Raw genomic sequence first — 27184 nt, 5'->3', positions numbered from 1 at the left:
CGGTGGCTGGGGTGGGGGAGAACAGACAGATCGCATGGTGGGGTTTACTGGGTAACTTGCTGGGCCTGCAGAAAACACTCCTGCTCCTCCTGGCTCACAAGCAATGCTGTAAAAGACACTTACCTCATAGATTCAGCCCTTCTCGCCTCCATTAGACTGCTGTATTTCCCGAGGCCTGGGAAACCTGGCTGCCTGTGGTTAAAAATAGAATGACTGTAAAAATGAAGGCAGACAGCCTCATTATAATTAAATGAACCTGCTTCCCGCAAGCTAATTGATCACACACCAATTGCACCGCTTCCATTAAGGCCAGAGGTCGGCGAGTTTGGGGCAGATTCAGTTCCTGTTACAAATTTTTGGGATTTTAACCTCTGAAACGACCCCAACCCACAGGTTTTTGGGCGTTAAGGTTCAGCCCAATATTTTTTAATGTTTGAAGTAGTTCTACAGCTGGCTTTTAGAACAGACTGTTAAGAGTGCTAATTAGTATTTAGAAAATGCCCATCAGTGAGAAAAATCTGTTTAGAAAATAATCTATCAGAAATTATTTGGCAGCTGTTATACTGCAGCTACTGGTCTGAGACCAGTATCCATGAAGTGCAGTGCGCAGTTGGCATTCCATTGCTACGTGACTGGGGGTTGCACTAAGCTCAGTCAGAAAGGAGGTCTGTATAAGTGTACTTGAATGCACATGCAGAGCTGTACTCCCTGGCTGCTAATTTTCAATATTAAGACAGTTTAGGTAGGAATATCCCTTTCGCCTAATGCTGAAAAATCTTTTGAAGTGCCCAGATGTTTAAAGGGCCCTGGGAAATTCTAAAACATGATACTGTTTCAGGTTGGAGTTATACTGCACCCACTATAAACTAAAGCTTATGTAATGCTGCCTCCTATAGTGTGCACTGGAGTCCGATAAGGATCAGACTGTAAGTCATGCTGCCAATTTTCCATTGGTGTGTGTCAATCAGTGCAAATTATTCTTTTAAACAAAGCTAATCTTTGAAAAATTACTTTTTATATTGAGGTGTACAGATTTTCATTATGAATTTGCCTGTGTCAAATCTGTCATGCAGGTTTTAGAATGATGTGCTCTGTTTTTTGAAGGTGTGGCTGATAAGTTTTCTTCCGATCAGATTGAATTGGAAGATGCAAAACCTTTGCGTTTATATGACGCTCAGAATTCAAGCTTGTTTAAGGATAAACGGAGAGTGCATGTGCTTAACATTCCTGTTGAACTTCCATGGCACAGGATGAAAGATAAGCTTACCATATTTTTCCAAAGAGCTATAAACGGTGGTGGGGAAATAGTCGATTTTCGGTATCCAACTAGAATTCCAGGATCTGCTGTTATCACCTTTGATGATGCCAAAGGTACAGTACACTTGAAGTATGATTCAGCTTTTCTAAGCAATAATGCAGAATTTTACTTTTTTGTATGCTCATCTATAGAACTTTATTTTAAAATCTTACTTTCCCATCAAAAAATAAGACTTTATTAGTTGTGCTCAAAGCTAAGGTGTGTTGTATACCAGCTGTGAGGCTGCAGAGTTATACCTTTTCAAGTACCCATAGCCATAATATAGCACCATAATTCTATAGACTGACAGCTGAATTAACATCTATTAGAAGAAAATGATCAACCTTGGGTGCTTCCAGTGTTCATGGAAATTCATATCAGTAACTCCTCAAAGCTGGTTACCAAAATATTGTCAGCAATATTCACTCTTAAGCAAAAATATATTTTGAAAAAAACAACAGAAATGCTTCACTATAATTCTGCTGATGGATATGGGTTCTCCCTTAAAGGAGATGCATGCTTTGTCTTTCTAATACGGCTTTTTAAATTATGGATAAGATTTGCCCATGATATTTTCCAGCAGAGGCTGCATTTATTTCAGCAACTTCAAGATCATGTAAGTGATGTTGCATTGCTTCATGCAAATTGGAATAACATCTAATTGCAAAATGTCAGTCTGGTAATGTTGTTAGGAAATTGTTCTAATAGCCTTGGAAAACTATGTCTTTTTAAAGCTTTGGTTCCGGGCACTGAGGAAAAATCACATAAAATTTAACGCACAATAAGGTTAAACAAAAATACAGGTACAACTTTTTTTTTGTTCTGGATGTGAGAACTGATGCTGTATTCACTGACCTAAAATTATTTTAAACTTATTTTTTGTTCAGTTGCAGAAAGAATTGCCCAACAGGAACATCATGTGATCATCATTAATAATAAAAACTTCACCATGCAGGCGAAGTTGTATAATGAGAAAGATGGTGCGTTAGCTGAAGATGACAGTGCTAAAATTCTCCCTGAGGATATGGCGCATACCTGCCAAAATTGGGTAGGTAACTTTAAATGCTAACATATTGGTTCTTGTGAACTAGAACTGTAGTTTCCCTCAGTTCGTTGTGTTTTAATATCTACTTATTTACTGTGATAGCAGGTACCATGTAGAGGATAAGTGTAGATCATTGTGAGATAGACTCTCTTTGGTTCCAAAGGAAGTTTTTCCTCATAATCACAGAGGGATTTCTGTTTCTATCAATTCACAGCTAGATTTGCAATCGATTCCTGTTGATCTGCCAAGGGAAAAATCAGAAATGTTCCAGAGATTACTGAGCCTCCAAGACCAGAATTTCAACGCTGATGATGTGATGGAAGTTGTGCACTCTGGTTTAAATTATGAATCAGCTTTGCGATATCTTTCTCATGAGTGTCCCATTTGTAGAGAACATGTATCTTTTAGCAAGGTATGGTATAATATCTAGAATTCTTGGCACTGCTGTGAAATATAGGGCAGTAATACACTAACTTGTTCTTGCAAAATCTATGACCCATACAGGACACTTTTACCTCGTGCAGAGCTGAGCATGAAGTAGTTGGGTTGAAACATTATGTTTTATGTATTTATGTACTAGGACACAAAAAAGTGATCAGACCGATACCTGCTTGCTCACATCAGTCAGCTGACTTCATTCCTGTACACCATTAAAGGAAGAATGTGCAGGCAACGGGGAGAAGGCAGAGGAGTGGCACTAGGAAAATTGCTCCTTGTGCTGTAACCATTCTATGATTCCATCCCTTCTCTTCCTTCCTGCTTAGAGAAAAATATATGTCGCCAGTTCAGCTGCCCTCTGCCTAAAATTCCTTTAAAGCTGAAAGTTGTCCCCCATTAGGAAACTACCCCATTTAAAACCACCTATTGTTTACAGACCTTTAGGCAATTTTTATTGTTCCTTTTAACACACCACATTACAAGACATAAGATCATTAGGGCACAGAAGGAGGCCATTTGGCCGATCAAGTCCATGCCAGCTCTCTGTACAGCAATCCAGTCTGTCCCATTGCACCCATCTATCTCCATATCCCTGCAATTTTATTTTCCTCAAGTGCCCATCCAATTCCCTTTTGAAATCATTGATCGTCTCTGCATAGGCAACATGTTCCAGGTCATTACCACTCACTGTATAAGAAAGTTCTTCCTCATATCCACCTGTATCTCTTGCCCAAAACCTTAAATCTGTGTCCACTAGTCCTTGTACCATCAGCTAATGGGAACAGCTTTTCTTTGTCGCAGACTTCAAAGGGTATGGTGGACAACTGGTTCAGCCATCCACCACTAAATCTGGCTGGACCACTTAAAATGCCATCAGGTCCTGCTCTGTCTGCTAAGATTGCTCACTGGAATGCAAAGATAACACCGGCTTCTTTTCTCCACTGCGGACTGTCATCTTAAACCCCTCTCCCCTGCCCCCTCCACCTCCAACAATAAGTGAGAGGAGCTCATAGACTTCTTTGTCACTTAGCTCGAGACCATCTGATCAGCTGCCTCTGCCATGTCCCTCCCTTTCACTAGCCCAGCTGGCCAACTTCCTCTAATGCTCCACCCTGCCCTAGCCCTGAACTCGCATCTTTCTCTAGTTTCTCTCCTATCTCCCCTCATGCCCTATCTGAGTTCATCTTGTCCATGAGACTACCCCCCACCCCCTCCTGTTCCCTCGATCCTATTCCCACTAAACTGATAATCACCTAACTTCCCCTCCTGGTCACCATCCTGGCCGTTATTGTAAACGCTTCTCTCTAAATCTGCCGCCTTTACCTTTTTTCTCAAAAGAACAACCCTTGACCCCAGCACCGTTGCAAACTGCTGTCCCACCTCCAATCTCCTTTTCCTCTCCAAAGTCCTTGAATGCATTGTCGCTTTCCAGATCCATTCTCATCTTTCCCAGAACTCCATGTTTGAGTCCCTCCAATCAGGTTTCCACCCCTGCTGCAGTACCGAAACAGTTCATATCAAAGCCACAAATGACATCCTATCTGACTGTGACAAAGATAAACTTTCCTTCCTCATCTTTCTCAATCTGTCTGCAGTCTTTGATATGGTTCAGCACACCATCCTCCTCCAACACCTCTCCACTGTCGTCCAGCTGGGTGGGACTGCTCTCACCCGGCTCTATTCTTATCAGCCTAATTGGAGCCAGAGAATCATTTGCAATGACTTCTCTTCCTGCTCCCACACCATTACCTCTGGTGTCCCCCTCCTATTTCTCATCTACATACTGCCCCTCAGCGACACTATCCAAAAGCACCGCGTTAACTTTCACATGGATGCTGATAACACTCAGCTCTACCTCAGCACCACTTCTCTCCACTCCTCCACTATTACTAAATTATCAGACTGCTTATCTAACATCCAGTATTGGATGAGCAGAAGTTTCCTCCAACTAAATATTGGGAAGACTGAAGCCATTGTTTTCGGTAGCTCCCTCTCCCTGGCAACAGTCTGAGATTAAGCCAGTCTGTTCACAACCTTGGTGTCACATTTGGATGTGGAAAGGATGTTTCCCCTTGTGGGAGAATCTAGAACTAGGAGTCACTGTTTAAAAATAAGGGGTCGCCCATTTAAGACAGAAATTAGAAATTGTTTCTCACAGAGGGTCGAGAGTCTTTGGAATTCTCTTCCTCAAAAGGCGGTGGAAGCAGAGTCTTGAATATTTTTAAGGCAGAGGTAGATAGATTCTTGTTTAGCAAGGGGTGAAAGGTTATTGGAGGTAGGTGGAAGTGTGGAGTAATCAGTTCAGCCATGAACTTATTGAATGGCGGAGCAGGCTCTAGGGGCCGAGTGGCCTACTCCTGCTCTTAATTCTTTTGTTCGTATTTGACCCCGAGATGAGCTTCCAACCTCATATTCATGCCATCTCTAAGACCGCCTATTTCCACTCCGTAACATTGCCCGATTTTGCCCCCTCTTAGCTCACCTGCTGCTGAAACCCTTGCTACTGAAGGGGAGACGTGGTGTTGTGGTGATGTCATTGGACTAGTAATTCAGAGGTCTAGGCTAATGCTCTGGAGACATGGGTTCAAATTCCACCTTGGCAGATGGTGAAATTTGAATTAAATTAATAAATTATGAATGAAAAGCTAGTCTAATGGCGACCATGAAACCGTTGTCGATTGTTGTGAAAACCCATCTGGTTTACTAATGCCCTTTAGGGAAGGAAATCTGGCCTACATGTGACTCCAGACCCACAGCAATGTGATTGACTCTTAAATGTCCTCTGAAATGGCCTAGAAAGCCACTCAGTTGTATAAAACCGCTACAAAATCTAAGAAAAGGAATGAAACTGGACGGATCGCCTGGCATCGACCGAGGCACTGGAAACGACAACGGCAAACCCAGTCCTGTCCTCCTTACTGAAGTCTGGGGGCTTGTGCCAAAATTGGGAGAGCTGTCCCACAGACAAGTCATACTCACGGAATCATACCTTGCAGACAATATCCCTAGCACCACCATCCCTAGGTATGTACTGTCCAACTGACAGGACAGACCTACCAAAGGTGGTGGCACAGTGGTATACAGTCGGGAGGGAATTGCCCTGGGAGTTCTCAAAATTGACTCCGGATCCCATGACGTCTCATGGCATCAGGTCAAACATGGGCAAGGAAACCTCCTGCTGATTACCAGCCACCGGCCCCTCTTGGCTGATGAATCAGTGCTTCTCCATGTTGAACACCACTTGGAGGAAGCACTCAGGGTGACAAAGGCACAGATTGTACTCTGGGTAGGGGACTTCAATGTCCATCACCAGGAGTGGCTCGGTAGCACCACCACTGACCGATTTGACCAAGTCTTAAAGGACATGGCTGCTAGACTGGGTCTGCGGCAGGTGGGGAGGGAACCAACTTGACCTCGTCCTCACCAGTCTACCTGTCGCAGATGCATCTGTCCATGATGGTATTGGTAGGAGTGACCACCGCACAGTCCTTGTGGAGATGAAGTTCCGTCTTCACATTGAGGAGGATACCCACCATCGTGTTGTGTGGCATTACCACTGTACTAAACGGAATGGACTTCAAACAGATCTAGCAACTTAAAACTGGGCATCCATGAGGCACTGTAAGCCATGAGCAGCAGCAGAATTGTATTCAGCCACAATCTGTAACCTCATGGCCCAGCATATCCCCCACTCTACCATTACCATTAAGCGGGGGGACCAACTCTGGTTCAATGAAGAGTGCAGGAGGGCATGCCAGGAGCAGCACCAGGCCGATCTAAAAATGAGATATCAGCCTGGTGAAGCTACAACACAGGACTACTTGTGTGCCAAACAGCAGAAGCAACATGCGATGGACAGGGCTAAGGGATCCCATAACCAACTGGTCAGATCTAAGCTCTACAGTCCTGCCACATTCAGTTGTGAATGGTGGTGGACAATTAAATAATTAATGGGAGGAGGAGGCTCCACAAATAACCCCATCCTCAATGATGGGGGAGCCCAGCACATCAGTGCAAAAGTCGAGGCTGAAACATTTACATCCATCTTCAGCCAGAAGTTCCAAGTGGATGATCCATCTCAGTCTCTTGAGGATCCAGCGTCTCAAATGCCAGTCTTCAGCCAATCCAATTCACTCCATGTGATATCAAGAAATGGCTGAAGGCTCTGGATACTGCAAAAGCTATGGGCCCTGACAACATGTGAGCAATAGATTTAGATTTAGAGATACAGCACTGAAACAGGCCCTTCGGCCCACCGAGTCTGTGCCGACCATTAACCACCCATTTATACTAATCCCATATTCCTACCACATCCTCACCTGTCCCTATATTCCCCGACCACCTACCTATACTATGGGCAATTTATAATGGCCAATTTACCTATCAACCTGCAAGTCTTTTGGCTGTGGGAGGAAACCGGAGCACCCGGAGGAAACCCATGCAGACACAGGGAGAACTTGCAAACTCCACACAGGCAGTACCCAGAATTGAACCCGGGTCGCTGGAGCTGTGAGGCTGCGGTGCTAACCACTGCGCCACTGTGCTGCCCCTAATAGTACTGAAGACATGTGCAGCAGAACTAGCCGTGCCCCTAGCCAAGCTGTTCCAGTACAGATACAATACAGGCATCTACCCAGCAATGTGGAAAATTGCCCAAGTATGCCCTGTACACAAAAAAAAAAGCAGGACAAATCCAACCCGGCCAATTACAGCCCTACTGACCTACTCTTGATCATCAGCAAAGTGATGGACGGGGTCGTCGGCAGGTCTATCAAGTGGCACTTGCTCAGCAATAATCTGCTCACTGACGCTCAGCTGGGTTTCCGCCGGGGCCACTCAGCTCCTGACCTCATTACAGCCTTTGTTCAAACAAGGACAAAAGAGCTGAACTCCAGAAGTGAGGTGAGTGTGACTGCCCATAACGTCAAGACAGCGTTTGACAGACTATGGCATCAAGGACCCTAAGCAAAACTGGGGAAAACTCTCCACTGCTTGGAGTCATACCTGTGTCATGCAGGCCCCCACCTGCCAAGAATGAGGCATGTTGGTTTTGTCATATGAATGTTGATTCTGAACTGTGGCTGGAGCGAGGAGGTGACTTGTTGTACAGATCAGCCGTGGCTGGAAAAAACATTTGCATGCTAACAGACGGTGCTTGTGTAGACAAAGGACCATTCCCTGACGCAGTCAACCCACAATGGATGCTGATCACTAAACAGTGAGGGGTGGGAAGCGCATTCCAGGGCCTGCTGGGGTGATGCAATCCATAGGGGCCAGGACTGGTTGGACCAGCTGGTCACATGACTAACAGCCTGTTCCAGGGGTTTTGAACTCGCCACAGAGAGTTTGAACTCAGAAAGACTGTTTGCTCCTGGACTGAGAAGATCTCTCCTGTCTGCTCCCATCTTTTTCTCACAATCCTCTGAATCCACTGAAGACACATGAACCCCAAGAAAGAAAAGTCTCCTACAGCGAATAAGGTTTAAGAAGAATACTGGGCCCCAACAAAAAGGGGGGTGGGTGGGGGGTGGGGTGGGTGTGGGGGGGGTGTGGGAGTGGGTGGGGGGGGTGTGGGAGTGGGGGTGGGGGGGTGTGGGAGTGGGTGGGGGGGGTGGGGGGTGGGGGGGTGTGGGGGAGTGGGTGGGGGGGGTGGGGGGTGGGGGGGTGTGGGGGTGTGGGTGGGGGGGGTGTGGGTGTGGGGTGGGTGTGGGGGTGGGTTGGGGGTGGGTGGGGTGGGGGTGGGTGTGGTGGGGGTGGGGGTGGGTGGGGGGTGGGGGAGGGGGGGTTGTGGGGTGGGGGGGGAGGTGTGGGGGTGGGTGTGTGGGGGGGTTGGGTGTGGGGGTGGGTTGGTGTGGGGGTGGGGGTGGGGGTGGGTGGGGTGTGGGGGTGGGGGAGGTGGGGGTTGTGTGGGGGTGGGGGGGAGGGGGGGGTGGGGGAGGGGGGGGTTGTGGGGTGGGGGGGGTGTGGGGGGAGTGGTGGGGGAGGGGGGGTTGGTGCGGTGGCTACCACCTTCACCACCGCCAGATCGTTACCTAGGAGCAGGTCAACCTCGTCCATAGGCAAACTAGAGACAACCCCTACGGTCACCGGTCCCGAAGCTAGGTCGCACCCCAGGTGCATACGGTGTACAAGTACAGGCATGCACTGCCCTCCAATACTATTCACCACCATTCTGGTGTTCACTGTGCTCTTGGGGGGGAAAGGTCAGGCCTTTTCCCAGTAAAAGGGATCTAGTGGCCCCTGTGTCCCAGAGAATTACTATGGGCTTGCTAGCCCCACTTGAGGGGTATGGGGTTACTTTCCCTTCAGACACAAAACCCTGATAAACCTTCAGGAATCCTATTAACCTTTCCTGCACTTGCAGCCGTAAGCTTCCTGGGTCTCACTCTTACTGCAGTTAAAGCCATAGTTAGTTCTGCTGTGCTTTCCATCAGGGTCCCTTCTTCACTGAGCAAGTGTGCCCTGATTAACACTAACGGTTTTCCCTTTAGTTTCCAGCAGTCAGATTTTAAATGCCCTGCTTTATTACAATGGAAGCACAGAGGTCTCCGGGTCTCACTCTTGCTCACAGCACCTTCCTTTTTGGCTAGAGGAGGGACCCCTCTGTCTTCTGCTTTTCTTTCTCTCTCAGGACTGCTTGGGCTTCTATCACCTACCCACCCTTTGTCCTTTTTGGAGTTATGGGGGTGACTAGGAAAGATTCTCCCCTGGGAGACCGACTTATAAATGAAAGCAAACTCATCTTCCAGAACAGCTGCTTTCTTGTCTCTCTGAACCCGCTGCTCCTCTACATGGGTCTTGTTGGAGGGTGGAAGAGAATGTTTATATTCCTCTAACAGAATTACTTCTCTGGGTTTCTCGTAGCTGAGCTGTACTTCAAGCACAATCAGCCACTGATCAAAAGCCAGCTGGGTACTACTTTCAAACTCCAGATAAGTTTGATTAGCTTGCTTCTTGAGGGTCCTAAACTTTTGGCGATAGGCTTCGGGTACTAATTCATATGCCCCGAGGATAGCATTTTTGGTCGGCACAGTGGCGCAGTGGTTAGCACCACAGCCTCACAGCTCCAGCGACCCGGGTTCAATTCTGGGTACTGCCTGTGTGGAGTTTGCAAGTTCTCCCTGTGTCTGCGTGGGTTTCCTCCGGGTACTCCGGTTTCCTCCCACATGTCAAAGACTTGCAGGTTGATAGGTAAATTGGCCATTAGTAATTGTCCCTAGTATAGGTAGGTGGTAGGGAAATATAGGGACAGGTGAGGATGTGTAGGAATATGGGATTAGTATAAATGGGTGGTTAATGGTCGGCACAGACTCGGTGGGCCGAAGGGCCTGTTTCAGTGCTGTATCTCTAAACTAAACTAATAATTTGATGAACTCTCATCTGGCAACAAGGAATAAACCTCATGGGCTTTTCCATTTCGCTTCCTTTGTAGTAAAAGAGGCCAGTCTTAGCTGGCCATTTCAGCTGCCTTGCCAATTTCTCAAAGGACACAAAAAATACTCCTACATCCTCCTCATTGAATTTTGGAAATAGTTGAGCTAGTTTTAACAATTTTGTGCTCTGCCCTGAATTATCCTCCTCCGTATTGGCCGTGCTTTCACTCGGGTTACTCTGTCACCCCCTACTCAAGCCGCTTCAGCTCTCTTTCTTAACATTCCTTCTGGAATATTCTTTCTCTTTCTCTCTCCTCTCTCTCGTTCTTTCTCCTGTCTTTTTCTCTCCTCTTTCTTTCCCTTCATGTTCCTTCTGGAAGGCTCTCTCTTTCTCCTTCTCCTGTCTTTCTCTTTCTTCTAATTCAAGTTTCCTTTGTTCTAGTTGTAACTTTGCTAACAATACCATGTCTGGGTCTGCTTCCAACCTCTGTTTCTGCTTCTTCAGATTCAAGGGAGAAATGGTTGGCCACTCGCCTTAGGATTTCAGACTTTCTAGCCTTGTCATGGACAATGATCCTACACTGCTCAGCCATTTTCCTCAACTCCTCCATGGACAGTGCTTTTAGCTTATCCCAAGTTATTTCACCCTGGCTTGGGGAGCTACTGACCTCAGTCGCATACATGTTAGTATTCAAACACAAACAGCCACAAGAAAACCTGTATTGATCTTGCTCTTTTTGATTGTGAATAATTTGGCTTCCCACTTCCAATTCATCTCATTTGTCTGTGGGTAAGATTCTGGACGTTAGCACCCAAATTTCTGTTTCGACCAGGTGAGAAAGAGGTCTGGGGTCCCTTTCAACCTTCACCTGGTTTTACCGTAACAGGGATAATTTTTAAACACACTGTCTTTTTAGCTCCCCCTTGGTGAATCCTTGTTCACTGCTTTCCAATTATAAGGCAAAGAAACAAGCACAGACAGTTATCCATAGGCTTAAAGAAGAAAAGTTGAAATTTATTAAATTTAAACTCTAATTCGGTTGACGCCTACGGATTGACACGCTAGTATGCATATGCGATACGTGCATTGCAAATAGAGACAGAAAAAAGCAGAGGGAAAATAAAGTAGAAAAATTTGAGGCACTATCTGAAGAGTTTTTGTTACTGTTCTTCGAGCTCACTGTAGAGTCCTTGATTGTAGGTAGATCTTGCTTTTTGTTGGGGCCCAGTATTCTTCTTAAGCCTTGTTCACTGGAGGAGACTTTTCCCTCTTGGGGTTCTTGTGTCTTCCGGGTACTCAGAAGCTTGTGAGAAAGAGATGGGAGCAGAGAGGAGAGATCTTCTCAGTCCAGGAGCAAACAGGCACTCTGAGTTCAAACTGTTTGTACAATTTAGAAAACCCCAGGTTGCCAAACAGGTTAGTCATGTGACTAACTGGTCTGACCACATCTTGGATTGTATCACCTTACCAGTCTCTGGAATGCTTCTCTTACACACAATACCTGGTGATCATGGTGCACTGTGGGTTGAATGTGTCAGGGAATGGTCCTTTGTCCGTCCAAACACTATCTGTTAATATGCAAATGTATTTTCCAGCCACGGCTGATCTGTTTAACAAGTCCTTTCTTCACTCCAGAAACAGTTTAAAATCAATGTTCATGACAAAATTAATGTGCCTCATTCTTGGCAGGTGGGAGCCTAGCATGACACACCTCCTGACTCACCAGTGCCTGTCCACCATCTACAGGGCACAAATCAGGAATGTGTTGGCATACTTTCCACTTGCCTGGATGGGTGGAGCTCCACCAACACTCAAGAAGCTTGGACAAAGCAGACTGCTTGATTGGCATCCCATATACAACCTTCAACATTCATTCGCTCCACTACCAATGCACAGTGGCAGCAGTGTGTACCATCTACAAGATGCACTGCAGCAACTCACCAAGGCTCCTTCAACAGCACCTTCCAAACCCATGATCTCTACCACCTAGAAGGCCAAGGACAGCAGCTGTGTGGGAACACCACCACCTGCAAGTTCCCCTCCAAGCCACACACCATCCTGACTTGGAGCTATATCGCTGTTCCTTCACTGTCGCTACATCAAAATTCTGGAACTCCCTTCCTCACAGCACTGTTGGTGTACCTACACCCCAAGGACTGAAGTGGTTCAAGAATGCAGCTCACCACCACCTTCTCGAGGGCAGTTCGGGATGGGCAATAAATGCTGACCTAGCCAGTGACGGCCACATCCCATGAACGAATAAAAAAACTCTGTGTCCTTCTACCTTCAAAGATCTATGCACGTGAAGACCCAGGTCCCCATGTTCCTTCACGCTCTCTTAGAACTGTGCCATTAAGTCTAAATTGCCTCTCCCTATCCCTTCTGGCAAATTGCATCACCGTACATTTCTCTGTGTTAAATTGCATCTGCTACTTGACTCCCATTCTGCTAGCCTATCTACGCCTTGTTGCACTCGATGGGTATCATCCTCACTGTTTGCCGTATTGGTATCATTCGCAAAATTTCACATTTTACTCTGTATGCCAATATCCAAGTCATTTATGTATATCAAAACAAGCAGTGGTCCAAGCACTGAACCTTGGGGAAGACCACTGTCTACCATCCTCCAGTCTGAAAAAGAACCATTTACCACGACTCGCTGTTTTCTGTTCTTAAGCCAATTTTTTATCCAAGCTGACACTGACCCTCCTATTCCATGAGCCTCAATTTTGTTAACCAGTCTTTTAAATGGTACTTTTTCAAATGCTTTCTTGAAATCCATATACACAACATCCACTGCTTTCCCTTCATCGACCTTCTCTCTTTATCAAAAAATTAAATTCGATTAGTCAAGCATGATCTGCCTTTTACAAATGTGTGCTCTCCTTAATTGGTTCAAACCTCTCCAAGTACCTGTTGATTTTTTTTTTCCCCTGATTATTGTTTCTAAGACCTTGCCCACCATCAATGTTAAACTGACTAGCCTGTAGTTACTAAGAATGTCCTTACACCTATGCCACGCTTCAATTTTCTGGCACCTACCCTGTATTTAGGGAAGATTGGATGATTATGGCGAGCCTTCTGCTATCTCCACTCCCACTTCCGTTCGCAACCTGGGATTGAAGCCATCCAGACCAGGTGACTTATCCATTCTTAAGCATGGCTAGCTTTTCCAGTGAATCCTTTATCAATTTTCATCCCATCCATTACCTGTACCATCTCCGTTGCTACCAATTTATTTTGTCCGCACCCTCTTCCGCTGTAAACACTGTCATGCTAGGCCCCCACCTGCCAAGAATGAGGCACATTAATTTTGTCATGAAGATTGATTTTAAACAGTTGCTGGAGCGAGTAAATGACTTGTTAAACAGATCAGCCGTGACTGGAAAAGATATTTGCATATTAACAGACAGTGCTTGGATGGACAAAGGACCATTCCCTGACACATTCAATCCACAATGGACCTTGATCACCGGGTATTGTGTGTAAGAGGAGCTTTCCAGAGACTGCTAAAGTGATACAATCCAGGACTGGTTAGACCAGCTGGTCACATGATTAACTGGCTGTTCTGGGGTCTTTTGAACTAGCCACAGAGTTTGAACTCAGAAAGACTTTTTGCTCCTGGACTGAGAAGATCTCTCCTGTCTGCTCCCATCTCTTTCTCACAAGCCTCTGAATCCAGTGAAGGCAGATGAACCCCAAGAGGGAAAAGTCTCCTACAGTGAACAAGGTTTAAGAAGAATACTGGGCCCCAACCAAAAGCAAGATCTACCTACAATCAAGGACTCTACAGTGAACTCGAAGAACCATAACAAAAACTCTTCAGATATTATCTTAAACTTTTCCACTTTATTTTTCTTCTCTTTTCTGTCTCTATTTGCATGCTAGCATGGGCACGTCGTGTATCTGTAGGCGTCAACTGAATTAGAGTTTAAGTTCAAGTTTAATGCATTTCAGCTTTTCTTCTTTAAACCTGAGGAAACCTTTTTGTGCTGGTTTCTTTGCCTTATAATTGAAAAGCGGTGAACAAGGATTCACCAAGGGGGAACTAAAAACATTGTGTGTTTGAAAGTAAAACCCTGTTATAGTAAGACCAGGTGAAGGCTGAGAGGGAACCCGAGACACCTTTCTCACCTGGTCGTAGCAACACCAATACAAAGTACTCATTAAATACTTTAGCCTTGCCCGATGCCTCTGAACATATATCACCCTCTTAGGCCCTACCCCCACCTCTTACTCCCCACTCACTATCTACATGCCAGGACAAGATTTTTGTGTTATGTTAGCTGCCATTCTGTTCATATCTTTGCTCTTTGCCAGTCTTATTTTCCTCTTCACTTCCCCTCTCAACTTATTGTATTTGGCCTGGTTCTCACTTGAAGAATTCACCTGATTATGCATCATACACTCTTTTTTGTTTCATCATATTGTCTCCCTTGTCATCCAAGGAGTCCTGGCTTTGGTTGTCTTACGTTTCGCCCTTGCTGGAATGTATCTAGCCTGTACTTGAAACATCTCCTCCTTTAAAGATCACCTGTTGTTCCATTACAGTTTTTCCTGTCAGTCTTTGGTTACATTTTACCTTGGCTAGATCCCCTCTCATCCCATTGAAGTTAACCTTCTTCCAATTTAGAAGTTCTACTTTAGATTGCTCCTTGCTCTTCTCCATTATTAATCCAACCCTTATGATATGTAGATCATTTTTACCCAAGTGCTGTTCCATGGACACTTGGTCCACCTCATTCTCCAGCACCAGATCCAGCAGTGCCTCCTTCTAAGCTGAACCGAGAACATACTGGTCAAAGGAGTTCTTCTGAACACATTTCTGAAGGTCTTTCCCGTCCTTACCCTTTACTCTAACACTATCCTAATCTATATTTGGGTAATTAAAGTCCCCCAATAGCACCACTCTATAGTTTTTGCACATCTCTGATTTCTCTGCAATTGTGTTTCTCTATCTCCCAGTGTGGAGGCCTATAGAATACCCCCAGTACCGTGATCATACATTTTTTGTTTCTCAGCTCTAACCAAATGGATTCTGTCTATGCCCCCTCGAGGACATCCTCCCTTTCCAACACTACAATGTCTTCCCTAATCAGTACTCCCATCCTACCTCCCTTTTTTCTTCCCTGTCTTTTCTGAATGCCTTGTATATTTGAATATTAAGCACTCAGTCCTCATCATCTTTAAGCCATGTTTCTGTTATTGCAACAACATAACGTACTCACACGGCTATTTGTGCTTGTAGCTAATTGACCACACTTTATGCATTCACATACATGCACTCTAACCTTGTCTTTGTATTCCTTGTGGTCCTTCTTAGTCTACTCCTACCTAATATCTACTTTCTAATATCTCCTATCTACTTTCTTCTCTATCCAGTACTCTCACTTCTTTATGCACCTTATTCCTCATTTCTACTTCTATATCCTGGAGCCCATCCCCCTGCCAATTAGTTTAAACCCTCCCCAACCTCACCAGTGAACCACACCGTGAAGACATTGGTCCCAGTCCTGTTGAGGTGCAGCCCATCTCTTGAATAGGTGCCTCCTGTTCCAAAACTGGTCCAAATCCCCAAAGAATCTGAAGCCCTCCCTCCTGCACCATGCCTCAGGCCACACATTGATCCTCCCTATCTTCTTATTTCTATGGTTGCTAGCGTGTGGCAATCAGAGTAATCCAGAGATTATTAACTTTGAAGTCCTACTTTTTACATTGCGCCCTATCTCATGTAAATCTCACTGTAGGATCTCAATACCTGCCCTCCCTATGTTGTTGGTACCAACATGTACCACAACTCTGGCTCACTCCATTTCCTCCCTGCAGAATATTCTGCACCCTCTCTGTGTTGTCCTTAATCCTGGCACCAGAAAAGCAATACACCATGCGGGTCTCACGATGACAGTTACAGAAATGCCCGTCTGTCCACCTAACTATGGGATCTCCTGTAACAACTCTATTTCTGCTCTTTCCTGTTCCCTCCTGTGCAGTCCCTTGCCCATTAGTGCCATGTTCTGGACTGCACTCCTCCAAGGTGTTGTCACTGCAACAAGTTTCCAATGCTGAGTACCAGTTTGAGATGGCACGCATCCTGAAGGCTCCGTCACTTCCTACCTCTTCCTGCTCTTCCAGATGGCCACCCATCTACAATCCTGAATTCTCACTGCCTGTAGAATGACCACCTCCTGGAAAGTACGATCCAGAAAACTCTCATCCTCCCTGATGCACCGCAGTGACTATAGTTCCCCCTCATACTCAGAAATCCTGAGTTCAAGCTGAAGCACCTGGAGACACTTCCTACAGACGTGGTCCCCCAAGACACATACAGTGTCCTGAAGTTCCCACACGGCACAGAAATAGCAAGCAACAAGTCTCAGCTGCCCATCCATGATCTAAGAAAAAAAAAGCCCAGGTGTGACTTCTGTGACGGTAAAGCTTCCCCATGCTGCAATTAACCTGTGACCAGGCATATTACTATAATTACCTGTTTACCACGAAGCCCCAAAACGCCTATTGGCCACAAGTACCAACTTTGATATTTAAGTCAAAAACAGTGGAGCACATCTTCTGCTGTAACTGGTTAAGTTGTTCAGGACTACACTGATATTTAAATACTGACTTAGAAAATTAGTTACTTTGTTTAGCCACAAACTGCAGTTTGCTTGTTATAGTTTATCTATCTCAATTGTGCTTTGTAGGCACAGGTGAAATAATTACTGGAAGTTTCAGATTATAGTGTATTTACTTGATAAAATGTACATTATGTATGATAATGTTAGATTGGAGAAACTAGTCAAGGTCAGTCAGCATAGAAGAGTACTAGCAATTCCACTCGGCAGGGCTGCAATGAAGGCTTGTGTGGGAAATTTAAAAAATTGACACTGGTGCAATACGAGTGGTCTTTTGAGCTTGGCCGTAGAATAAATTGTTGAGGCACAGTCGTGCAAGCTTCATTGTGCACCTGACCATGCTGTACCTAACCTGTAATTGCTTGATGTGGCCACTGATTACTTCATTGCATTGACATCTGTTGCCTTACTTAGCACTAAAATCACCAAATGATTTACAATGGTAATGAGGTGCTCAGAATTTATCAGCAAACTTCCTTCAGACCCTCCTGGAATGTGAGAGACCTCTGCTTATCCATATAGTGGCCCAATTAATCAGATTGTAAAGCATTCTGTTTTTCATTGTGCTGCAAAGATTGTAATTTGCTATTCTTTTAAAATGCGCACTGCTTACTTGAAACAATTGCATTCAGAACAGTGGAAATAAGAGTATTCAGTGAAAGCTGGAGTTAAACTGCCGGCCAATAATCATTTGCATCTATCAATTATCTTTAATGAATGTTTTAGAACTGCAGTCAGTGCTTTTCTTATATAATAAAATGTATGTGTTATCCATGCAATATGTAATTCTTAAATCTGATTTATTTTTTCAAACTTGATTGTGGGTATAGTCCAGTGTGTGAGTGCTGTCTTTTTATGGTTTATTATTTAAATGACACGTTGATTAAAATCCTTACTTTTTGTAGATTGTCACCATGACACACTGTAGCTGTTCATTCTGTCAAGACTGTTTTAGGAACTATTTTTCATCAGTCATAAAGGAAAAAAGTATCATTAGTAGTGTTTGCCCATTGTGCAGTACACCTGATCTGAAAAGCCATCACCTCCAAGAGGATGTCACGGAGTACTTCAATTTATTGGACATTCAGGTTAGAGTTTTAAAATCTGTGAAGGAAATCCAGAAAGGTTGTTTAGAGAATAGATTATACCAGAAGCTTAGTTCAGGAAGTAAGTTGGGTAATTATGTGAATAAGAGTAGCCAATGGAAGACACAGAAGTAGGTGTCTAGCAAACAGTGTAGAACAATAAAAGACTTTAGAAAGACACAGGTATAGTAGTGGAATTAATAAATATAGTCGGTCCCTTTTTTTGTTGGAAATATTTTGTGAGAGTTACAGAAATGTTTGGTCTTTGTCCCATATGTTTCAAAATGTAACCAATCCATTTGACTTAAATACATCAGATATTTTGTGAGGTGCAGATCTTTGAGCTATATAGATTGGCATTTCTTAAAAGTTTGTCATTATGAAACATTTCACACTCAGGTGATTACTAGTGATTTGAAATCTAAGTACAAACATTATCTGTTTTGTGCTTTTTTAAAAAACCTGTCAAACCGTGTAATATTTCAGGATGGGAATGGGAGGAAATTCCAACTGTGGCTATTCTTATTAAACTTGCGTTAAAAAAAGAGAAGCTTAATTCTGTGTTTTTTAGTAATTAAATCCCTGTGTCTCTTTTGGTTTTTAAAGAAAATGTTAATTTTGATCAATCGAAACATCTGTGCATGTTTTTTTTTTATATATAGATTCGCCACTATCTTGATGAAGAAACTCATGAGTTGTTTCAAAGAAAGCTTCGAGACCGAACGCTGATGGAAATGCCAAACTTCAGATGGTGTGCACATGTAAGGATATTTTTGTGGTTGCCTCATTTCAGTCTAGAAAGGTTTTTTCTAAAACTAGATACCAAATAGAGATTTGATTTTTGTAATCATCTGTATTTTTCACTGTTGGATTTTTTACTTTTCTTCTGATGATCTGTGATCCAAAATGCTGTAGAGGCTAGGCCAATTGAAAATTTCAAAGCTGAGATTGAAAGATTTTTGTTTTGCAAGGGTTTTGAAGGTTATACCACCAAGATGGGTAGATAGAGCTAAGATACAGCTCAGCCATGATCTAATTGAGTGGTGGAATTTGCTCAAGGTTTTAAAATGACCTACTTCTGTTCCTGTGTTCTTCCTCTCCTGAAAACAATGACTTTTGCTGGCATTCAGTTGCAGGAGTGTCAGTAGTCCTCAGGTATCTTGCTTGTGGCCATTCTTTATGTTAAAGGCAAGACGGTGAGTGTTGGTAGGACATTTGGCTGTAGGAACATCACAGCTTAGACTGATCCTGGTCTATAACCAATATCTAGATGCACGCCTGTTCCATTATGAAGTATTGGGCAATCATCGGGGTGGGAGTTCTGGCTGCTTTATTTTTTCCTCCCTAGTCTCGGGTGTAGAAGCCATGCCTTGGCTAAATTTTGTGTAGGCTAGGGACCTTTATGCTTTATGTGACTCCGTACTACATTGGGCAATGCATTTATCCACTGAGCTCAGGGGAGCTCTGGATTTACATTTCTACATTGGAATGTATTGTTTATTTCCCACACATTCCCATGCACCTCCATTTTACATTTCAGCACTTTCTGCCTATAAGATTTCACTGTTTCCACAATACTTTGAAGTTAGGTACAGTTACAGGATTAATAGTGAGCCCATCCAACTCTGTGTCACATTATGCCATGAAATGCACAGCTGCAGTTTTGCAGCTAATGGTTACAAATGGCAGAATTAGTTTTAAAAAAGACAAGCATGGCTGTCTTGCATCTTTTTAGATTAGTTCATTTACAAGATTATTTATATTGGTTCTTATTACCAGGACTTAAATATTTTGTATTTGTTAGTGTAGAATTGTTCCATGATCTCTCCATTGACCCTGTGGAGGCTGTCCAGACTTGTTAATCATTGTGGCTTCAAATGACAAAATACTGTGTAGGTAGGCATGTCCATGAGCAATGGCTGTGGATGACAGTTCTTGACTTCCTTAATTTCCTGTCTACCAAAGAAACAAAAGTCATATGAAAGCCATGTGGTTGAAGCAAAATTAATCAAGTTTGCAACACAGATTGGATTAGTAACATTATTGAAATAATGTTAAACTTAGAAACTATGTTCTGACTAAAACTATGCTAAATGTTACATTTTTTTTCTTTCAGTGTTCCTTTGGACTGTTACATGAGATAGATAGATTGAGAATAGATTGTCCTTCTTGTAAAAAAAGCACATGCTTCCAATGCAACATTCCTGTAAGTAATCTGTTGAACTGTATAATTCTTTGTGTTTAATTGATCTGCGTTCCAGCTATTGTGGAGATTTCACAGAACTGTGACCAGTCATAAAGGTTTACGACACAGAAGGAGGCCAATCAGCCCATCGTGTTTGTTGGCCGTAAAAGAGCTATCCAGTCTAATCCCACTTCTAGCTCTAGGTCCGTAGCCTTGTAGGTTTCAGTACATCATGTGCATAAATAAATACTTTTTAAATGTGATGAGGATTTCTACCCCTACCGCTCTTTCAGGCAATGATTTCCAGACTCCTACAGCTCTTTAGATGAAAAAAATTCTCCTCAACTCTTCTCTAATCCTTCTACCAATTACTTCAAATCTGTGACCACTGATTATTGACCTATCTGTTAACAGAAATAGGACCTTCCTATCCACTCAATCTAGGCCCCTCATAATTTTTTCGATCTCAATTAAATCTCCCCTCAGCCTCCTCTGTGCCAAAGAAGAAAACCCGAGCCTATTCAGTCTTTCCTCACAGGTAAAATTCGTCATTCTTGGCAACATCCTTGTAAATCTCCTCTGTACCCTCTCAAGTGTGATCACCTCCTTACTTTAGTGCAGTGACCAGAACTGTGCGCAGTACTGTAGCTGTGGCCTAACTAGTATTTCATACAGTTCTAGCATAACCTTCCTCCTCTTATATTCTATGCCTCAGCTAATATAGGAAAAGTATCCCATACACCTTAACCAGCTTTTCTACCTGACCTGCTACCTTCAGGGACATGTGGATATGCACATTAAGGTCCCTCTGTTCCTTTACACTTCTCTGTATACTACTCTATTGTGTATTTCCTTCCCTTTTTTCCCTGTCTTAGTACATTATCTCACACTTCTCCTCCGGATTGAATACTATTTTCCACTTTACTGCTCATCTCACCTGTCCGTTGATGTCTTGCTGTAGTTCACAGATTTCTTCTTCACTGTCTACCACATGGCCAATTTTTGTATTATCTGAAAACGTCTTATTCAAGTCCCCTAGATTTCAATCTGAATCAATGATATTGACTACAAACAAGGGACCTAATATGGTGCCTGCAAAACTTGACTGGAAACAGCCTTCCAGCCACAAAAATAATTTTGGATCCAACTTGCCACTTTCCCTTGGATCCTATAAGCTTTTACTTTTCTGATCACTCTGTCATGTGGGTCTTTGTCAAAAGCCTTGATAAACTCCATTTAGACTACATTAAATGTGTTACCCTCATCGATTCTCCTTGTTACCTCCCAAAAAATTCAATCGAGTTTGTTACACCTGAGGTGGGAGGAGTGCACTGTCTTTTCTAGTTCCACTTCTCCACAGGTCACAACATATATAACAAGCTCATAATCATCAGCAATTTCTGCTGCCTATGTGGCTGTTGAAACTTTCTGGTTCTCTACATGAGTTCTTACGAACAGAGGGAGTGAATTTTTAAATTCTTCCAGGAGAATTAGTTCCCTAAGGTTTTCATATGTGGCCTGTACCTTTAGTGCCCGCATCCAATGATGAAAATTAATTTGCTTTTCCCTCTCAAATTCTATACAAGTCTGTCCAGGTTGTCTCCAGAGGTTTCAAACTTTCTGTCTGTACGCTTCAGGGACCAACTCATAAGCAGCGAGAATAGCCTTTTTTGTCACCTCATAATCTGCAGAAGCCTCCTCAGAAAGCATGGCATAAACTTCATGAGCTTTGCCCATCAACCTGCTTTACATAAGCAGTGTCCAGCTTTCCTTCGGCCACTTCATCTGACTGGCTAAATTTCCAAAAGAAATGAAAAATGCTTCTACGTCCCTTTCTTCTAACTTCGGGAGGCATTGCACAAATATAAACAGCTCTCCATTGGGTCCTGGGCTGGAGTCAGATCTTCCCTCACCAGAACTTTCACTGGAGTCAAGAACATCCATTTGTCTTAGTCTCATCCTTTTTAATTTGAATTCTCTTTCTTCTCTTTCATTTTCTCTTTGAAATTCTAGTTCAGGTATTTTCATTGTCAATTCTCTTTTGTGATTTTCCTCAAGTTCAAGTTGCTTCATCTGCAACTGCGTTTTAGCTAATTCAACTGCACTACCATCTGGTTTGCCTTTTTCTTTTTCCAGTTGCAAATGCTGTGTTATTTCTTTAAATATGTCTGCTTTTGTAGCTCCTGGTTTTAACTCTACCCCCAATTTTGCTACCAATGCTATTAGCTTAACCTTGGTTACGTTTCTCATCACTCAGGGATAAGTCCTCCTTCTCCAGAAAGGTCATAATAATTGACAAATCCATTCCTGTAATATAAACTATAATGCACAAGAAACCAATTTTTTTTACTTTTCCTCTTTTCAATTATTATTACCCCACTTACAGTTGCACGTCATCAGCGTTGGGTTATCCTGCACAGAGCCCCCAATTATACGTTACGACTGAGGTGCTAGGAGTGCACGGTCTTTTCTAGTTCCACTTCTCCACAGGTCACAACATAAATTTAAATGTTTGCTGAGTTACCGATGCGGTCAATCATATACTCTATTCTTTATCCCAGAATAAAATACACCAACAAGGTTTTTTTTATTACACAACAAAATTAGCAGTTCATTATAACGAGACTTTCCCCCCATACTTTGGCCAAATCCTTACTAATTCTTGAAGAAAAAGAGATGTGGAAAGATGTCAATTGTTCCTTTATTCTGACGTCCCAAACACGCATAGATGGCTGTCACTGGTATTTTTCTAGAACAGTTCTTTTCAGGTGACGTTGAAGATCAGTCTGGCAGGCTTTCCAGGAGAAATGCAGCAACAGGGGTTTCTGGCAGGCCTTTCAGGTGGAATGCAGCATCAATTTCTCTATTACTTAAACTTGCTTCTAAGAGCTTCTCAAAGGGATGGCAGGCTTTTCAAAGCGATAGAAAAGGCTGAGTTGGGGTTTTTTCCTTTGCAGGTTGATTTTTTAAAACCTTTCAAAGCATCCACACCCCAACTGACTGTCGAAAGTAAAACCAAAAACAATCTCTCAAGAGTCAAGCCTCCTGACCTGTCACTTCTCTGTAAACATCCTCTCCAAGTCAAAAAGCCCCCGCTGGGTACTTACCTGAAGATGTGATTTCCAGTAAGGGTTGTTTACAAACCAAGTGCAAAAGACACTCCAACGACCTTTTTATAAAAAACACAAAGTCCAGCATCTATGGGATCCTTTTCAGTTTTAAACCCCAAGTCCTCAAAAAAAAAATTTTTTTACCAAAGAATGGAAGCACTTTTGCAAGTTAGTCAAATACGAACTTCCCTTAACAATCCATGCTTACTGTCCTTGATTAATCTGTGCCTTTCTAGATGACAGTATGTACTGCCCCTCAGAATTTGTTCCAAAAAATTTGCCCACCATCGAGGTTAGGCTTACTAGCCTGTAATTACTCGGTCTATCTCTTTCTTCCTTTTTGAACAACAGTGCAAAGTTCGGTCCTCCACTCCTCCGACAGAGAGGATTGGAAAATGATAGACAGAGCCTTGGCTATTTCCTCCCTTAACAGCCTGGGATACATTTCTTCCGGGCCTGGTGATTGATCCACTTTCATAGATGCTGAACCCCTTAATATTTCCTTGATCACTATGATTATCCCATCCAATATTTCACACTCTTCTTCCTTAACTACAGTGTCTGCATTCCCCGTCTCATTTGTGAAATCAGATGCATTGTATTCATTAAGAACCATGTCCACATCTTCAGCCTCCACAGGTTACCTTTTAGGTCTCTATTCGTTCACAGGATGTGGGCGTCGCTGGCTAAGCCAGCACTTATTGCTCATCCTTAATTGCCCTTGAGAAGGAGATGGTGAGCTGCCTTCTTGAACCGCTGCAGTTCTTGGGTTGTAAGTACACCCACAGTGTAGGGAAGGGTGTTCTAGGATTTTGACCTAGCGACAGTGAAGGAACGGCAATATAGTTCCAAGTCAGGATGGTGTGTGACTTGGAGGGGAACTTGCAGGTGCTGGTGTTCCCATGCATCTGCTGCCCTTGTCCTTCCAGGTGGTAGATGTCACAGGTTTGGAAGGTGCTGTCAAAGGAACCTTGGTGGGTTGCTGCAGTGCATCTTGTAGATAGTATACACTGCTGCCACTGTGCATCGGTGATGAAGGGTGTGAATGTTGAAGGTGGTAGATGGGGTGTCAGTCAAGTGAGCTGCTTTGTCCTGGATGGTGTTGAGTTTCTTGAGTGTTCTTGGAGCTTTCCTCATCCTAGCAGGTGAAGAGTATTCCATCACACTCCTGACTTGTGCCTTGTAAATGGTGGATAGGCACTGGGGAGTCAGGAGAGGAGTTACTCTCTGCAGAATTCCCACCCTCTTACCTGACTCCACAGTATTTGTGGCTGGTCCAGTTCAGTTTCTGGTCAATGGAAGTTGATAGTGGGGGATTCAGCAATGATAATGCCATTGAACATCAAGGGGAGATGGTTAGATTCTCTCTTGTTTGAGATGGTCATTGCCTGGCACTTGTGTGGTGCGAATATTACTTGCCACTTATCAGTCCAAGCCTGGATGTTGTCTGGGTCTTGCTGCATGTCAGCATGGACTGCTTCAGTATCTGAGGAGTCGCGAATAGCGCTGAACATTGTAAAATCATCAGCGAACATCTTATGATGGAGGGAAGGTCATTGATGAAGCTGCTGAAGATGGTTGGGCCTAGGCTACTATCCTGAGGAACTTCTGCAGTGTTGCCCTGGGACTGAGATGATTGTCCTCCAACAACCACAACCGATGTCCTTTGTACTAGGCGTGACTCCAACCTGTGGAGAGTTTTCCCCCTGATTCCCATTGACTCCAGTTTTGCTAGGGCAAGATGCCATACTCGGTCAAAGCTGCCTTGATGTCAAGGGCAGTCACTCTCACCTCACCTCTGGAGTTCAGCTCTTCTGTCCATGCTTGAACCAAAGCTGTAATGAAGTCAGGAGCTGAGTGGTCCTGGTGGAACCCAAACTGAGCATCAGTGAGCAGGTTATTGCTCAGCAAATGCCACTTGGTAGCACTGTCGACGACACCTTCCATCGCTTTGCTGATGATCAAGAGTAGACTAATAGGGCGGTAATTATCCTGCTGTTTTTTTGTGTACAGGGCATACGTGGGCAATTTTCCACATTGTCGAGTAGATGCCAGTGTTGTAGTTCTACCGGAACAGCTTGGCTATGGGCGTGGTTAGTTCTGGAGTACAAGCCTTCAGTACTATTGCCCAAATGTTGTCAGGGCCCATCGCCTTTGCAGTATCCAGTGGCTTCAGCCATTTCCTGATATCACGCAGAGTGAATTGGATTGGATGAAGACTGGTATCTGTGATGCTGGGGATCTCAGGAGGTGGCCGAGATGGATCATCCGCTCGGCACTTCTGGCTGAAGATTGTTGCAAATGCTTCAGCCTTGCCTTTTGCTCTGATGTGCTGGGCTCCCCCATCGTTGAGGATGGGGATATTTGTGGAGCCTCCTCCTCTTCCAGTTGTTTACTTGTCCACCACCATTCACGACTGGATGTGGCAGAACTGCAGAGCTTAGATCTGATCCATTGGTTGTGGGATTGCTTAGCCCTGTCTATCGTATGCTGCTTCTGCTGTTTGGCATGCAGGTAGTCCTGTGTTGCAGCTTCACCAGGTTGACGCCTCATTTTGAGTTCTGCCTGGTGCTGCTCCTGGCATGCCCTCCTACATTCTTCATTGAACCAGGGTTGATCCCCCAGCTTGATGGTAATGGTAGAGTGGGGTATATGCTAGGCCATGAGGTTACAGATTGTGGTTGAGTACAATTCTGCTGCTGCTGATGGCCCACAACTCCTCATGGATGCCCAGTTTTGAGTTAGTAGATCTGTTTGAAATATATCCCATTTAGCATGGTGGTGGTGCCACACATGATGGTGGGTCCCCTCAATGTGATTTTGTCTCCACAAGGACTGTGCGGTGGTCATTCCTACCAATATTGTCATGGACAATATTGTAGATTGGTGCGGGCGAGATCAAGTAGGTTTTTCCCTCTTGTTGGTTCCCTCACCACGTGCCGCAGACCTAGTCGAGCAGCTATGTCCTTAAGGACTTGGCCAGCTCAGTCAGTAGTGGTGCTACCGAGCCATTGTTGGTGATGGATGTTGACATTCCCGCACCCAGAGTACATTTTGTGCCCTTGTTACCCTTAGTGCTTCTTCCAGTTGGTGTTCAACATAGAGAAGCACTCATTCATCAGCCAAAGGGGGGTGGGGGGTGGGGTGCAGTAGGTGGTAATCAGCCAGAGGTTTCCTTGCCCATGTTTGACCTGATGCCATGAGACTTCATGGGGTCCGGAGTCAATGTTGAGGACTCCCAGGGCAACTCTCTCCCAACTGTATACCACTGTGCCGCCACCTTTGGTGGGTCTGTCCTGCCAGTGGGACAGGACATATCCCAGGATGGTGATGATGATGTCAGGAACATTGTCTGTAAGGTATGAGTCATAATAGGCCCTACTGAAGGGCACAAGAAGTAGAAGCAGGAGTAGACCATATGGCCCATCGAGCCCGCTCCACCTTTCAAAACGATCATGGCTGATCTTTGTATCCAACTCCACTTTCCTGCCCGCTTGGCATACCCCTTGATTCCATGAGAGACCTAATATCTATCTATCCCAGCCTTCAATGTATTCAATGATGGAGCATCCACAACCCTCTGGGGTAGTGAATTCCAAAGATTCACAACCCTTTGAGTGAAGTAATTTCTTGTCATCTCAGTGCTGAATGATTGACCCCTTATCCTGAGACTGCGCCCCCCCCCGCCCCCCCCAACCGTGTTTTTGACTCCCTGACCAGCGGAACCAATCTCTCAGCGTCTACCCTATCCAGCCCCTTTAGAATCTTATATATTTCAATGAGATCACCTCCCATTCTTCTAAACTCCAGAGAATACAGGCCCAATTTACTTAGTCTGTCATCATAGGACAACCCCCTCATCCCAGAGACCAATCTAGTGAATCTTCGCTGCACTGCCTCCAGTGCAAGTATATCCTTTCTTAAATGTGGAGACCAAAACTGGACACAGTATTTCTTTCTAACCTCTTGCTCTTATCTGTGAGCTTTCATTGATTTTACTTGCCAAATTTTTTCATGCCCT

The 27184-nt window shown here is 44.1% G+C and overlaps 1 protein-coding gene across 1 annotated transcript in view; it reads left to right on the top strand.

Moving 5' to 3' along the window:
- The window catches only part of si:dkey-181m9.8 (E3 ubiquitin-protein ligase lubel), a 103280-nt gene that overhangs the window by 49779 nt on the left and 26317 nt on the right, over positions 1-27184 (top strand). The window contains exons 11-16 of the mRNA XM_068031682.1: positions 1105-1371; positions 2185-2345; positions 2557-2754; positions 17689-17871; positions 18531-18629; positions 19985-20074. Of these exons, the coding sequence (XP_067887783.1) occupies positions 1105-1371; positions 2185-2345; positions 2557-2754; positions 17689-17871; positions 18531-18629; positions 19985-20074 (998 nt within the window). The remainder of the gene's footprint in view (positions 1-1104; positions 1372-2184; positions 2346-2556; positions 2755-17688; positions 17872-18530; positions 18630-19984; positions 20075-27184) is intronic.

Source organism: Heterodontus francisci, chromosome 5, assembly GCF_036365525.1.
Source record: "Heterodontus francisci isolate sHetFra1 chromosome 5, sHetFra1.hap1, whole genome shotgun sequence".
Taxonomy (NCBI): Eukaryota; Metazoa; Chordata; class Chondrichthyes; order Heterodontiformes; family Heterodontidae; genus Heterodontus; species Heterodontus francisci.
This window is presented reverse-complemented; position numbering and strand designations above follow the sequence as displayed.